General features: G+C 43.4%; 1 protein-coding gene across 2 annotated transcripts in view; it reads left to right on the forward strand.

Annotated features, from left to right (window-relative positions):
* Positions 1-12,644, forward strand: part of TMPRSS7 (transmembrane serine protease 7) — a 39,535-nt gene extending 26,891 nt beyond the window's left edge. For both annotated transcript variants that reach the window (XM_037144322.2, XM_037144323.2), the window contains 7 exons: positions 2,120-2,227; positions 4,327-4,437; positions 5,030-5,146; positions 6,018-6,189; positions 8,488-8,756; positions 10,329-10,465; positions 12,406-12,644. In XM_037144322.2, coding sequence (XP_037000217.2) covers positions 2,120-2,227; positions 4,327-4,437; positions 5,030-5,146; positions 6,018-6,189; positions 8,488-8,756; positions 10,329-10,465; positions 12,406-12,576 — 1,085 coding nt within the window. In that variant the 3' untranslated portion in view covers positions 12,577-12,644. The remainder of the gene's footprint in view (positions 1-2,119; positions 2,228-4,326; positions 4,438-5,029; positions 5,147-6,017; positions 6,190-8,487; positions 8,757-10,328; positions 10,466-12,405) is intronic.
* Positions 12,645-14,295: the final 1,651 nt, after the last annotated feature.

The following is a 14,295-nucleotide window of genomic DNA, read 5'->3' on the forward strand; positions in this document are numbered from 1 at the left end:
TTTTTATAAAATACACTACATGACTACATATATAATATAAAATAAGTATATAATAAAGAATGCACAAAGTTACATATTTATTACTGCTATAATTTATAAAGAAGTAATATAACTGCGTATTATTGCTTTATAAAAATATTTGAAAAATAAGACCTCACGCTCTGGCCCATGTGGCTCAGTCGTTGAGAGCACTGTCTTGTAACCAAAGGGTTGCAGGTTTGATTCTCAGTTAGGGCACGTGCCTAGGTTGGTGGTTTGATCCCCGGCTGGGGCACTTACAGGAGGCAACCGATTGATGTTTCTCTCTCATATCCATATTTCTCTCTCTCCCTAAAAATAATGAAAAAATCTCCTCTAGTGAGGATAAAAATTTTTTTAATTAAAAATAACATCTCACATTACTCCCGAGATATAGAACAAGCCCATTTCTTCATTTGTTGTTGCCGGCCATAACTCTTGGTAAATACGTGTACACCAACATTTGAGAAATCAGAGAGCAACAGTCGTGAGTCATTTTGGCCTGTGCTGTGTAGGGAGAGCTGGTCAGTCAAGGGGGGCTCGGCTACCGGTCCTCAGGGTGTCAGACTTCACGCTGAGAACGGCTGCGACAGGGTCCAGGAAGCAGTCGGTAGAAAAAAGCAACGTTTGAGGCAAGTCATTAGCGCTGGAGGGATTCGATACCGACTTGCTCAGGAAATTCTTGATGTGTTTTAAACGGGGAAAGGTCGGGGTTAACCACATAGAACCCCATGAGGATAAAGCCCGACAGAAAGCTCCTCTCGATCACGTCTTTTTTTTTTTTTTTTTTTTTTTTTTTTTGCTGATCCCCAATATACCTGTTTCTGGACTTAGAATAGCACACGTCTGAATATGAGACTATTGGCTTTTCCAGCAAAGACGCAGGTACATAGGAAGCCATGTTATTTTTCATTGTTTTTTTTCTTTAAACCATGATTATTTTGCAGGAACTCATCCTTTCCACTGAGCGCCATTGAGATGGTGGTGACCTGACCACACGCTCTTCCCGACTCCTTTGCCCACATGCAGTGTCTTAGTCTATTCAGGCTGCTATGAGAAAATATCACAGAATGGGCAGCTCGTAAAGAACAGACATTTATTTCTCATAGTTTCTGAGGCCGGAAGTCTGAGACCACAGTGCTAGCACGGTCAGGTGAGGGCCCTCTGCAGCATCACTGATGTCTTCTTGTCCCCTCTCATGGTGGAAGACGCCAGGAGCTCTGGGGGGCCTCTTCCGTCAGAGCACTGATACCACTCAGGGGAGGGTGCCGCCCTCAGCACCTAATCATCTGTCACAGACCCCACCTCCTAATACTATCGCAGCCGCCATTAGGATTTCAGTGTGTGGGTTTGGGGAAGGGGCATAGATATTCAGACCATAGCAGGGAGGAAGGATTTGTCATTTCTATTATATGCAGCTATAAGCCAGTCTTCACAATTCAAGACCAGGGATGGAATCTCTAACTTGCAGGCCGATTGAAGTGAAAAAAAAAAAATGGACTGGGGTGGAGGCAGGAGTCCTGAGTTTTAAGGCCAGTCACTGAGTACTTTCTAGGTCTAAATTTCTAAGCTCTGTGGTTACTGATATATTTTCAAGTAATCTCTGAGACAGAGATATAATGCATAATGATATAAAATATAATGAAAGACACAGACTCCTCAGAATAATGCATCCGATCGTGGAGGATTCAGACACCAGAGCCCATTTATAATTTTCTGGGATATCTAAAGATTGCACACTGAGGGTGCTGGCCTCTGTAGGCACCTTACGGCTCGCACTTTCTTTGAGTCTGTGATAAGCCGTAGAGCCGTGTCAGTGATGGAGGCAGCAGAAATTCGGCTGTCCATGTGACCTGGCTGCAGCATTGACTCAGAGTCTCTGGCAAATTTGTTTGCTTTCTTTGCTCTCCTAAATCTTGCTTTTTTAAGTTTGTTTGGTTTTCAGTTACCACCTATAACCTGGATTTGATGGAGAAATTATGTAACTACTACTGCTACACTGTCAACCCCTTAAGCACTGAACCCCCTGTATTTCTTTATTAGTGTGGTCTGGTGACTTTTAGGGACCCACACAGGATCTGCTGTTTTTTCTTTTCTGTAGCTTGCCCTGTTGGATCTTTCAGATGCTCCTCCGGCCTGTGCGTCCCTCAGGCCCAGCGGTGTGATGGGGTAAATGACTGCTTCGATGAAAGTGATGAGCTGTTCTGTGGTGGGTAATCAAGCTTCTACTACAACTTCCTTATGAGCAAATAACTGTTCGGGGGCCACCGTTGCTCCTGGTGTGTCTCCTGGGTCCTTGCAGCTATATACAGACCTGCCCCAGACCCAGTGGTTTAGAGCAATCATCTGTTCTGCATCCTGCATCTGTGGGTCTTCTGAGATGTGACTGGTCTAGGCTAGACTCATTGGGTGGCTGTGCTTCAAGCAGTGGTTCCTCCTGACTTTGGTTCTTCCTAGGTTAGGGACAAGTTTGCTCCTTATGGCTCTTCTCTTCTTTGACCTAGGGGGCTAGCCAGGGCGGTGCCAAAAGCAAAGGAAGACTCAACAAAACCACATGGTTCCTCTTTCGTTGTGGACCTGGCATTGGCACCCCATCCCTTGTGTCAGGTTTCACCAGTTAAAGCGAGTCAGAGAGCTAAAGCCGCAGTCAGGGGAGGGGAATTTACCCTGCACCGTCTGAGGTCATGGTGAGGGCGGGGGTGCTAACGTAGCCACAGGGAGGGAGGGTCTGTGGCCAGTGCTTGGGTCAACCACAAGCTTAAATACAGCAATCCTATGTTATTTCTTTATTTATTTTCCACAACAATCCTATTTTAAAGCACAGTTCTTTCCTCTAGAGAGAATCTCTGTCTGCAGAGAAGTAAACTCTTTCAGCTCATTTAGGGGGCACAGGTGTTGTGAATAAAATAATTATTGTATCTTCTATCTGTATAGTTCACATCAACGTCGCACTGGTGATGAGTCAAAGGTGGGGTATTGGCTACTCCTAGTTTGGGCAGAAAATTCACCTTGGCTTTTCGTGACTATCTGCGCTTCGTCTCTGAGACTGTGTCCCGGTTCAGGGAGCCAAGTGGGGATGACAGGTCACAGCGTCCAGTGACGCTGTTGGTAACTCTTTCTCCCAACGACCAGAGTTCGACTTAGCTGATTGTGGTGGTGAAGCTATTTAATCTTTTTTATATTGTGGTTAAAATAACTAGTTGTGAAAAAAATATATTCATGAAAAATAACTTTTGACACTATACCTTTTTTTAATTGGCAAAACAGAATAAACATATGTGACCCTTTTCACATATGGTTCATTGGCCTTTTGAATCTGTGGGGTCCTCTATTTATTAAGAGAACAAAGACTGACCATTACAGTAATTGAGGTTGCTTTTGTTCATTTGATTGTTTTTACACCATTATTATTCCTTGTGCCAAACGAAAGCAGTTATTGCCACTTTCTAATAAGGGCTGTGTTCTGGTGCTCATTGCCCCTCCTCGTGCCGTTTGAGAGCCACTCCCCAGGAGTCTGCCAGGGGCTCCCAGAGGCTGGGCGAGCCGTTTCAGGGCGGCAGTGGTCTCTCTCCGCCCCTCACAGAGTTGCCCCTGCAAAAAGGGGAGCAGGTAACAAAAATGCTAACTTTCACGAAACCAGAAATGTCTAAGAAATCATACCTTCTAAGAGTGCCTGCTAATATACTGTGCCTAACACTGATAGAAAGGTAATTTTTGAAAACAAGTTGGAAAAATTGTGATACACTTACACAGGTATTTCCTAATTCAGAATATGACTCTCTCAGGGTGAAATCATTTTGAAGAGACTTTCCCTTACATATAGACTATAGGCCTGTGGTCCTCTCAGATTCCACATGTAAAATTCATTCAACAAACCTTTAATGAACACCTGTTACTTGGTCAAAGGCTTGAGGTGCAGAGAAGAGTAAGGCAAAATCTGCAATCTCAGGACATTCCCACTTTGTTTAGGAAGGTAGATAATTCCAATCTAAGTCACAGCTTATAGTTTTTTATTTTTCTTAAAATAAAATCTTATGATGCATTTAATTGTAATTAAATAAACACCCCCCCCCCCGAGTTTAATACATTGACGGAAAAGCAGAAATCAGGTCCAGCAAATCAAAGTGCTAGAAATGACACCAAAGTGCAAACATTTACTTTTTCTCCATGAATGTGTCAGTTTTGAGGAAAACGAACTTCATTTTATTTGACATCCTCACCCTGTGCGCCCTTAGCGGGGCGCTGCTCATCATCCGAGAGCCCCGCCCAGTCTCCGGCTCATGCGCAGTCTGTCTGTTCTCATTCCAGCGGCCCTCACGCCCACCTGCAATACCAGCTCCTCCAGGCAGCACAGCCCTCTGGTCTGCGACGGCTTCAGGGACTGTGAGGATGGCCGGGATGAGCAGAACTGCACTCAGAGTGAGGAAGGGTCCTCTGCCCGCCGCTGTTCTTCCTACAAAATTGTCTTCAATGCCAATCAAAATACCTCTGTTGTATTAGGATAATTAGCTCGTCCCAGTTTTCCCAGGACATTCTCTGTGTTAGGACTGAAAATCCCACAGCCTGGGAATTCTCTCAGTCATGCACAGAATGGGACAGTCAGTCACTGGCTGGGGTGGAGTGTGTGTGTGTGTGTGAATACTGGAAGATTTTCACTGCTTACTTGCTTCTAATGCTGCTCAAGGCTAAAGGACCCGGAGACCTGATATAGAGGAAGTTGCTAGAAACCGTGAAGGGACACAGTATATTTTCCAGCCCCTACAGAAACACATGCTGCCAGGGTTGTGAACAAATGTGCTATAGTCCAGTCTGTCCATTTAGTCTCACTAAGGGTATAAAAGGACTGAGTACAGTGATGCTTTTTGCTCAACATTTTTCTTGGAAAACAAGATAACAGCAGGGAGGTCATGGTCTAAAGCTGGGCCCAAGCCGTCCTTCGCAGAGTTCAGTGTCATTGACTCAAATCTGGTTTTGGCTAGGAAAAACCCTGTCTCCTTTTGTTCATTTTTAGGCATTCCATGCAACAACAGAACTTTTAAGTGTGGCAATGATATTTGCTTTAGGAAACAAAATGCAAAATGCGATGGGACTGTGGATTGTCCGGACGGAAGCGATGAAGAAGGCTGCAGTGAGTAGCGGTGCATTCCTTCCGATTCTGTTCCCACTTCAGGTTTTCATTTGCTTTCCCTTCTTGCTGTGACCCCCCCGGCAGAGGTTGCCGTAGGCCTGGAGAAGAATATTGGTGAACTGAGTCTGAAACCGTTCCTTAGAATAGAAACGCTAGAGTAGATTCCACCTTCTTTCTTGAAAACAAGCATTAATGTACCAGATGTTTCTAATGAGAACTTCAATTTGTACCGACTGTAATGAAGGTAATAAAAAACTATGAGAAAAGAAATGCATGCGGGCACACCGTGGCGATTCTGTGAACTGTGCCATGTGAGGTCAAATGTAAGCGCTGGTTTCTGTTTTAGCTGTGGTTTGAGAACTGCAACCTGCCACCTGTCATTGTTACTTGTTTGGCCTCTAACGAGGTGCCACGGTCACTCTGCGTCCTTATCAATACTATTTACACTGGAAAAGAATTGCTCTGATAACCAGTTTTTCTGCATGGGTTTTGTGCATTAGTTTTGGACTTACAAATTCGTTCCCAAATGCTTTTCTCCAATCAGCTCAACTTCAAAGACACTCTCAATACTGTTGCATTTGGAACTAATCTTTGCCTTTTTACCCAACAACCTAAGCCCACGGCTGTGGTTCCAATCAGTGCAGCGGTTGCTAACAGGTCTCCTGCCGCCCTCACCTTATCGTCCAGAAACGCACTACCCTAGCCTGCTTTGAGGACAGAGGGAGCCGGTGCTGGTTTGCAAAGACCCATATATCGCCTCCCATCTAGATAAGCAGATTTCAAATTGCGGACAGAGTTAATCAGTTACCAACTCAGCACTAAACCCTACTTAGTTATATTTTTGTTCCACGTGACCTTTCCTCTCCTAAAGGCTGCAGCAGGAGTTCTTCCGCCTTCCACCGCATCATCGGGGGCACCGACACGCTGGAGGGTGGGTGGCCGTGGCAAGTCAGCCTCCACTTCATTGGATCTGCCTACTGTGGAGCCTCTGTCATCTCCAGGGAGTGGCTTCTCTCTGCGGCCCACTGTTTCCATGGTAACAGGTAGGGCATCTCAATCTGTACTTGAAAGTGGCACACTCTGACCACACACAATACATCTGCCCCGCGTTGTGGGAAGAAGCTTCCTGTTGGTGGCATTCACTTAATCCAATTGATAGTTTGTGGGTTTTTTTTTTTTTGAACCAACTGTGTGGCAAACATTTCTTCTAGGAATTATTGATGCATATTAAACAACACAAAGGGACATGGAGTGGGTAGCCTTTTACTAAACTGAGAAAACAGGATAGGGCTTTCAAGTCAGAAGGAGCCAACTTGTGGAGTGTGTGGAGAAGAGTGGGCGTTGGAGGACGGCTGGAGCGTGGGGATCCCTCTGTAGAGTGGGAAGGTAGCAATTCTGCACCCATTTCCAAGGTGCTGAAGGGAGTTTCCACCAAGCAGTTCTCCCACACAATCTGGGTGCCCTGAATTCAGCTCAGTTCTGACACTCCCTGCCTAGACAATGCCATTCCCACAGGCTACAGGCTCAGCCCTATAAGACTCCCTCCGCCCTCCCCCCCCCCACCCCGCAATTTCAGATGCCAGTTCAAGTCCAGGTTGTCACCTTCACTTCTGAACCACCAGAGATTGACGGAAATTCAAACCACCTCCTCCTTGAGTTCCATTTATTTGCTAGAGTGGCTCACAAAACGCAGAGAAATGTTTACTACTGGATTACCAGCTTATTATAAAATAATATAACTCAGGGATAGCCAGATGGAAGAGATTCATGGAGCAAAGTATGGGGAAAAAACAAAGAGACCTTGTGCCCTCTGTGAGAGTGTTATTCTCCTAAAATCTCGATGTGTTCACCAACCGGGAAGCTCTCTGAACCCTGTCCTTTTGGGGTTTTATGGAGGTTTCATTATATATGTGGTTGATTAAATCATCGACCACTGGCAGTTGATTCAAGCTCCAGCCCCTCTCCCCTTCCAGAGGTCAGGTGGGTAGGACTGAAAGTTTCAATTCTCTAATCAAGTGGTTGGTTCTCCTGGCAACCTGGCAACAGGAATCTCCAAATCCCCTCATTAACATAACAAAAGATGTCTTTGTGCCTCTCATCACTTAGGAAATTCTAAGGGTTTTAGGAGCTCTGTGCCAGAAGGGAGATGAAGACCAAACAGATATTTCTTATCATAAATCCCAGTACCCCAGAAGGGCTTTATGGAAAGGGCCACTGAGACTGACATTGGAAGGGCTCTGCCTGCCTCTGCCAGTGGGACTATTATGGGGCAGAGGCTCTTCCAGCTAAGGGGGCAAGGAAAGCTCAGAAAATAATTCACTTAGAATATAAACTTATTTGGAACCTACTGTATCTTAGATAGGAAACCCTCATTAATTTCTCATTCAAAAAATTTTTAAGTGGATGGAAGATTTCAACAAAGTTACACAATTAGAGTGTTTGCTTCTGCTGGAAAGGACAGGATTCTCATTATTGGCTAATGTGGCTTTTGTTTGACCCTTCGCCTTTTATGCTATGAAAGTGCTCCAAGTGACATGTTAACCTTAATACCCTTCCAGGTCCTCGGGACCACCAATGAGATGTCAGCTATGCAAATCAGGGACCACACTCTGGGTTCTGTCCTTTTTTCCCACACTCTCTTCACCCCACCAGAGTGAGGCTGCTGTGCTGGTGCGGACGGAAACCTCCCAGGGAGACTACAAGACCCCTGGTGACCCCCAAGGCCACGGGGGTCAGGGATAGAGTTATGGAAGGACTAACAGGGAGTGCGGCCCCCAGGAATGGCCATGCCTAAACAGTTAGGGCCGTGATCTTCCAAGCTTCCAACAGTTTACAAAAAAGACTTTCGTTAAATTCCTGTTTATAGCATGTTGATTTCTAATCTATCATGGTATTCATATCATTTGAATTTGTCAGGAGGTTTCCCAAACCACTGTCTTACTGGGCCTGGCTTCTCCATCAAATACTAGTACTGCTGCCAGCATCAATAGGAATAAAATAATATTAGTTCTAGGCACTAACATTCTTGGCCTGTGTGCGGTTTGTGAAGTACCAGTGGCAAGGAAATCTAAAACATTCCCTTAGGATGTCACTGGGGGAATTTCCTGACACATAGCTATCATTTATCGCCCTTACTATACCTGCCTTTGTCTCTGGCTTTACTGTGGAGACGGGGGAGGCTCAGAGAAGTGGTTCTTGCCATGTACGAGGACAGAGCCAGTGACTACGACAGGGAGGGACTGAGAGTCAGGCCTCCCTTTCCTCATCTCTCTGCGAGAGCTGTGTTCACCAAGTGTGGTTCATTAAGCCACTGACCTCATGCCGCATTCCTTCTCTACCAGGCTATCAGACCCCACGCCGTGGACTGCTCACCTTGGGATGTATGTGCAGGGGAATGCCAAGTTCGTCTCCCCAGTGAGAAGAATTGTGGTCCATGAGTACTATAACAGCCAGACCTTTGACTATGATATTGCCTTGCTACAGCTCAGCACCGCCTGGCCTGAGACTCTCAAGCAGCTCATTCAGCCAATATGCATCCCTCCCGCGGGCCAGAAAGTACGCACTGGGGAAAAGTGCTGGGTAACCGGCTGGGGGCGAAGGCACGAAGCAGGTGTGTGTGGGGTTGAACGGCTGTGCTCTTCCTCTCCAGATAATAATGACTTGCGCTGATGCAGTGCTTTGGTGTTCATAGACAGGGTTTTCATCCATGGTCACATTTGAGTTTTCTAACAACTCTGAGCAGTAGCATGGAGGATAGTGTTACTAGTTTTGTTTTATGATGCTTTACCTTTACCCCCCAAAGAAGCAGAATCCACCCCGTAAGGGGATCTATGAGCAAGGCAGGACTGAATAGATTTCCTTGTAAACTCAGAGGCGTTTTCCAGTGTAAAAGAGCAGGAAATTCTTTCTTATTTTAAGGTTCCCTTTTCACCCAAACAAGGGGCTCATTTTCATAAAGGAGGGAAAAATACAAATACACACACACCTTAATGTGTCAACTCATAGACAGCTGTCTGGAGGATTATACAAGTATGTCTTGCATCGGAAAACTAACCAAGGTGATGAGAGTGGGGGCTGAAATCCAGCCTACCCTTTGCTTTCCAGGCTGTGCATTCAAGCCTGGGGTTCCATCAGCCTAGAATTGGTCTACTGAGAGGGGGTGGCTTTCTAAACTCCCTCCAGCCAAAAGGGGAATCTTTTTCATTGTGCACAAGAGTCTGAGTCTCTGATAAGGTAGCCCTGCATCTGCCCTGCCAAGGTTTTCCATGCTCTAGGACTCATAGCTGCTTCTAAATGTAGAGTGAAGAGAAAACCCCCAAACTTGGTGGATATCTCGCCAAGAGTTAGTGCTAATACTTTCTCTTGACCTCTCAGCCATCTCAGAGCGGGCGGAGAACCCAGGTGGTGGTGGTGGTGGGGGCGGTGAGTGGAAGCTGTGCAAACCTCCTCCCAGGACCAAACTGGAATCACAAGTACATTGCAGCAAAGTCATCCTGAATAACAAACTAAAGACTCACTGTGGGCAGCTTCTCAAACGCTCACTGCCTTTACCTAGTTATTAAAGTTATGATCTTCACCACCAGTTTGGGTTTGTTGAGGTCTCCATAGACTCATGGGGGAAATCGGCTAACTGCTTGAACACTTATAACCTACCAGGACTTTAATTACATTATCACATGTCGCAGGAGGAAAGAGTCTACTCAGCCAGCTTGCTGTACAAGCATGAGTATATGTGTGTGTTTTTCTGAGCCACCTTAGCCACATAGGTTAAAAAGGAAGTGAAAGGGCTCTACCCAAAGTGCTATGTGGTTATGGCTTCCAGGACACCCCCACATATGAGTTATGCCGCTCCATTTGACGAATAAGTATTGGTAATAACGGTTGCTGATTCACAGTCCTACTGAATGCAGAAGACATGGTAGAGGAGAAGGGCACAGAAGCTCAGGTGATCGAGTCAGGCCTTGGGTTTGAATCCTGCTCTGTAGCTTGCTAGTTGAGTGCCATTGGACAAATCCTTTAACCTCCTGAGCCTCCATGGCTTCATTAGGAAAATAGGGATCAGAATAGGATTTATCTTAAAAAATTGTTATTGAGGATGAAAGGAGATATGAGTAAATTGTTTAATAAGACTCTGAATAAGTATAGCCATTTCCCTAATTTCTGCTTCCAATATGTTTTCCAGACAATAAGGGCTCCCCTGTTTTGCAGCAAGCAGAGGTAGAGCTCATTGACCAAACCATCTGTGTTTCCACCTATGGGATCATCACTTCACGGATGCTCTGCGCGGGTGTCATGTCAGGCAAGAGAGATGCTTGCAGAGTAAGTCATCCATCCTACTGTGCCCTTGCCTGACATGTTACACTTTCCATAAATGCTTTCGCAATTGATCTACACAACACTGGAAAATAACTTAGTTGGTGCTTCGCTAAATTCAGATATTAATTATAATCCAATTGTCTAAGATCACAGAAAGGTGATTACCTAATTTGGTCTAGAAAACTTAGTTGTCTAGTCCTCATGTATTTTCCCCCAAAATTTAGAGGATGAAGTCAGCATTTATCATTCTGCTGTGATTTTCTTAAAACCAAATACTGAAGAACAAAGCAACACACACACACAGATGTATAGGTATATTACCTTAGCAGCAACCATTTACTTTATGAAATAACAAGGTTTTATTCAATGACTCCTTTGACATAGGTTGAGGGAAAGGAAAGAGGACTGAGAAAGGTGACAGAAGACACTCATTGCCCCTGTCATCTCCTGACAGAGGTAAAGTGGGAGGTCCCTTTTGGGGGTACAGTGCTTTGAGCTTCAGATTCCAGTTTATGCAGATAGCTAAATAATTCCCAAAAAGTGAACAGGCGATTCACAGAATGAGTAGGGCAGTGGAAGTTGCTCTCACATCTTCCCACAGCCCTAGCCACCGTGCCATAGAGATGCACCTTAATATAATAAAGATTTCTATCTTCCGAACTCCCATTTTGTCGCAAGCACTGTGCTAGGTCCTTTACGTAGATTAATTCAAATTAGTCTTCCATCCTCATTTTATGGAAGAGGAAACTGAGATGTAGAGAGGGTAAATAAATTACCCAAGTTCACACAGCTAGATGAGTGCTCGTCAGTAAACGTATGGCCTAGGATTTGAACGCTTGTTTCTCTAACGCTAAGGCACTATGTCCTGGCTGCTTCACTCAGCTTAGTCAATTGTAGTACTTTTGCACCTAGCCACCAGGGCTATGGGTTAAATTAGACCTAGTAGAGCTGGCAACAGTTAAAATAAAAAGAGTCCAGTTTCTCCGCTAGTCGGAATTTACCTAAATCAGGTTTAGAAATGTGGGGGTGGGATACAAGTGGGAATTTCAAGTGCTTTTTTTATCTTTGCCTCTGAGTACGTTATAGCGTTTCTTATTTTCCAAAATAAGAAAATAAAAATCTAGATATTCTAGATATTATAATTTAATTGATGAAGGTTTTAGGCGAATCTGATTTATTGAAATAACAAATTTATGAAAACATCATGCCTGATCTTCAGTGTTTTAATGAACTTAAATACACAAAAAATGTCTCCTTCGCAAATGCAAGTAAAGCTAAGCTCAATTATCAACAGAGGAATGACTCTATTCTTTGAATGATTTCCACTTTTGCTTTGTGGAGTCGAGATATCAGAAGGGACTCTCAGGTGAGGGTGATACACCTGTGACGTCTGTGACAGTGATCCTCAGGGTTCCTTCACCGGACCCAGCTAAATGCACAAGGTCACCTCTACTGTCTTCCTTGGGACCCTGCACCAACTCCTGAGGTTGCATGGACTACAGGTAGAGGTCAACCTTCCAAGGTAACCACGCCTCATAAGGTCACTGTGAAGATTAAATGACCCAAAACAGTGCTTAGCACATAGCTCACATTAAATGTTACCTAGTTATTTTTATTATTACTGTTGAGGTTTATTATTTTGGGGGCATATGTAAGAGCTCTTCCCTTGCAAGAGTAGTCTAATGCTACTCTTGGCCTAAAGAATTAAGTTTCTTGTGATGAATACAGCATTTAGATTATAAGAATAATTCTAAAATGACATTAGAAATTTCACATTATTTTTTCTCTCTTTTTTTTGCACATTATTTCTTGACACTTGCCCAAACTGTATGGTAATTAGTCAAGCAAAAACCTGTCAGAATGGAAGTTTTGAACACAACCTATTAGATAGACTGATGACAAAATTAATGGCGAATGTGCTTCATACTTATCTTTTTGTGTAGGGAGATTCGGGTGGACCCTTGTCTTGTCAAAGAAAAAGTGACGGGAAATGGATTCTGACTGGCATCGTCAGCTGGGGACATGGATGCGGGAGACCCAACTTCCCTGGCGTCTACACGAGGGTGTCCAACTTTGTTCCCTGGATTCAGAAATACGTCCCTTCTCTTTTGTAACAGTGCAAGTGGGATTTGTGACTGTAATTTATGTGATAAATTATTTTTAAAACATGGCAGTAATTATAAATAAAATGAGACACCTACTTTTTTTCTTCAGCAAACTTCAGATTGCATAGCTTTGACATTTATTGAAAAGCAGAGCCATTTTATTCCCTAAAACATTGGCTTAAGGATGTAACTGTATTCATTCTCAAGTATTAAAGGCCATTGATTCAGCAATGGAAGAGATATCAGGTAATGTTATGCACTAAGCCTCTAAAATAAGATCAGAAATGGATGAGATGGTAAGATATTCATTTTTTATGTTCTTCCTCAAGATATGGCTACTTATAAGGTTTTAGACGAATCTGATTTATTGAAGTAACAAATTTGTGAAAACAACATGCCTGATCTTCAGTGTTCTAATGAACTTAAATACACAAAAAATGTCTCCTTCACAAATGCACGTAAAGCTAAGCTCAGTTATCAACAGAGGAAGTACCTACCATATTTTTAGGACTATATGATGTACCGGACCATAGGACACACCTAGGTTTTTACAGGAGGAAAATAGGAAAAACATTTTTGAAGCAAAAAATGTGGTAAAATATTTAATAACCTGTGACCCCTCTCCACCACCACCTTCACCCCACAGCGAGCCAGGTAAGCTACATTCAGACTATAAGACACACCCCCCATTCTCCCAAATTTGGGGGGAAAGTACGTCTTATAGTCCGAAAAACATGGTATATTGTTGCTTTCCAGTCTGGATTTGTGTAACCATATCATAGCAAACTTTCTTTAACCATGGCACATGGTAATATTATGTTCAGAGAAATTAACCATCCAACCAACAGACCTGACAGTAATTTTCACTGAAAGATAGAATGCAGCCTCGTGGTAGTTGGATTAAAAGCACTTGTGTGCCATTAAGGAAATGCAGTAATTCTGGTCTGCAGTTGAAAGTAGAAAAATTTTTGAATGATTGCTTTGAAAGTGAACATTTTTAGAAATATTATCATGTGAATTTTGGTTCTTTTATAAAATTCCAATTGCCAAGAATTTTGGGGACTTTTAGTACTTAGCATAGTCGTAAAACTATAGTATATACTCAACACATCATAGTTATTGATTTGCCTTCATTTAGAGGGCTTCACACTTGATTTCAGAGTTACATTGTGATTAACAGGAGTGGGGTTAACAATACCACCAGCCAGGGAAAAACGGTAGAAAGGGGGAAAGTGATACCTTTTATTTTCTCTGGGACAAAGTCAAAGTAATAATAATGCCATTTTTAATTAGGGTCCAGAATAATAAAAATGGCTTTTATAGGACCTCGGAAAATCTTAACATAACCTTAGAAGGAGAGAGAGCAACAGGTGTCATGCCCCAGGAGCAGATAGGAAGATGGAATTGTTGATATGATTTTCTTAAGACAGTAAATATTTTCCAGTACACCAAACATATTTTGACTTGCTGAAAAACTGTTTCCCTCAGATAAAAGATAAACCATTTTTGGATAAAACATTAGGGACCTATTCAGAAAGAACTATACCTTCCCAAATAGGTCTCTAAGGATTCAGTAAATTGGCTATGACATAAAGCACTCAGAGGGCCAAATGTATCCTTAATTCACAAAAGGGGACTCAGACACTGAATTCACTGTGTAGAAGAGCAGATTAGGCCAACAGTTCTTCAGGTCTACCTTTATTTTGCTTGGTATTGCCGGGACCTAGA

Source organism: Artibeus jamaicensis, unplaced genomic scaffold, assembly GCF_021234435.1.
Source record: "Artibeus jamaicensis isolate MK-2021 breed Jamaican fruit bat unplaced genomic scaffold, CSHL_Jam_final contig_3126, whole genome shotgun sequence".
In the NCBI taxonomy this organism is placed as follows: domain Eukaryota; kingdom Metazoa; phylum Chordata; class Mammalia; order Chiroptera; family Phyllostomidae; genus Artibeus; species Artibeus jamaicensis.